The following is a 1,881-nucleotide window of genomic DNA, read 5'->3' as shown; positions in this document are numbered from 1 at the left end:
AGAGTGTACACGCCAAGTTAATGGGCTAAGATATGACAATCGGTACTGTTATCGCTACGTTTCACCTAACACCTATACCATCTCATATTATTATGCTGCTGCTGGTCATTGCATCAATACCTCAGTCTGTCAAAATGGACAGATACAATTACTTGATACTAATGCTGTATTGCTGTGTGTAAATGGAGAGTGGCATGCATTATGTAGTACAGCATGGTCCTCTACTCAAGCACAAGTTGTATGTAGACAATTAGGAAAGGATACAAAAGGTAAGATACTCATTAATGTTGATAATGCATTCAAACATTATTGTAGGAGCTATGGCAGTGAATGTTTCAGTAGCTACTGATACTATGTCAGTAATACCAATACCAGTTAACTTTGACTGTCTTGGAAATGAAATGTTTTTATATAATTGTTCAGATAGTGGCTCAATTTCTTGTGATGATGCATCTTCTCAAACTACAGTTGTTGCTGGTGCTATATGTGAAGGTAAAGTTTGACTGTATTATCATTTGGTAGTAGCTATTCTATTTATAGATTTGCCTGGTCCTCCTTCAAATCTTACTGTCAATAGCCAACAGTCAGATATTACATTACATTGGGAATACACTGATGATGCTAATAATGTGTCTAATTTTAGTGTTTACTGTAAACATGACAAGACTGTTAATCCTCAACTGCACTTGAATATCAAAACTGAGCTAAGCTTGCTGACAAAGAACAACAGTGCAACACTGATTGGTTTATTAGCCAATACTGTGTACACATGCTGTGTGTCTGCTGTATTCCCTTATATGGAGACTGAATCAACATGCATTAATGTAATAAAAGGTCAGTTCTGTAATTTTAATTTAAAATATTTCATATTTGCAGGGTATCAAGAAGCTGGTTCTAGCAATTCTTCTACATTATCATCTATTCCTGCTGGTAACTTAAAGAGCATAAAATTAATGGTCTCATTATTGTGTATTTTATTGCAGCTACTGCAACTGTAGCATCATCATCATCAATTCATTGGTATCATCATCAGTGCAGTGTTTGTTATCTTATTATTGATTATCAAAATTGTCATTACAAGAAGAAGTAAAGACAAACAATTTAAACCCAACAAAAGGTACAATCAAATACTTTATTTCATATTATGGTATTACTAATAAAGGTCATCATTACAAAGTGATAATGTAAATGTCACATCCACTGTTTATCATCAGTCAAGAGGTCAGACTCAGAATATTGGGATTTATTCTGATCTGTCACAAAATCAATTTGAGCCATTTTCCAATAGGAGGGATCCTGCAGTTCCTGGTGCTAATGATTATGAGAGTCCTGTTGATGTGAATATAATAACTGTTAATAATGATCCAGTTTATTCACTGGCTGAAACTGAGGAAGAAACTGGTAACTATGACAAGTTACAAAGGAATTAACTTCGTCATGAAAATATCAATAATCATTTTATATTTCATCAACTATTTTATAATTTTGTTGCTATTATAATGCATAGCTAATACAAATGGTATAAATTAAGTTTGTGTTGCACCCATGAAAGTTCTTGGTCTGGTTACAAATTAACAGATAGTGAATGCACATAGACATAGATCTATAAGCATTATAATGTAAAAATTGTGCTACAACATGTACCTTTATGCAATATAATGTACTGGAGGTGCTTTTGGTACATAATAACACAACACAATACAACATGTAATGGAGACCCATTCAATTTCAGTACTTTAATAAAGACTGTTTCTGATATACATGTACACAAAAGCTCCAAGTACATGTACCTGCTTCTGTGAACATAAACATACATGTACATGTATGTACAAACAACATGTATTGTTTTATACATTAATGATGATCAATGATACATTTATG

The 1,881-nt window shown here is 33.0% G+C and overlaps 1 protein-coding gene and 1 long non-coding RNA gene across 2 annotated transcripts; both read left to right on the top strand.

The window, feature by feature from the left end:
• Positions 1–14: 14 nt before the first annotated feature.
• Positions 15–1,018, top strand: LOC109592037 (uncharacterized). The gene is made up of 3 exons (XM_020007612.1): positions 15–269; positions 316–492; positions 541–1,018. The coding sequence occupies exons 2-3, from the start codon at positions 321–323 to the stop codon at positions 996–998; spliced, it is 630 nt and encodes a 209-aa protein (XP_019863171.1). The 5' UTR covers positions 15–269; positions 316–320; the 3' UTR covers positions 999–1,018.
• Positions 1,019–1,575, top strand: LOC109592038 (uncharacterized). Its single transcript, XR_002190134.1, has 2 exons — positions 1,019–1,117; positions 1,163–1,575. It is a non-coding gene; the product is annotated as an uncharacterized LOC109592038 (long non-coding RNA).
• Positions 1,576–1,881: the final 306 nt, after the last annotated feature.

This window comes from Amphimedon queenslandica, unplaced genomic scaffold (genome assembly GCF_000090795.2).
Source record: "Amphimedon queenslandica unplaced genomic scaffold, v1.1 AMPQUscaffold_6480_Cont21561, whole genome shotgun sequence".
Lineage (NCBI taxonomy): Eukaryota > Metazoa > Porifera > Demospongiae > Haplosclerida > Niphatidae > Amphimedon > Amphimedon queenslandica.
Note: the sequence above shows the minus strand (reverse complement) of the source record. Positions and strands in the feature narration are given on the sequence as shown.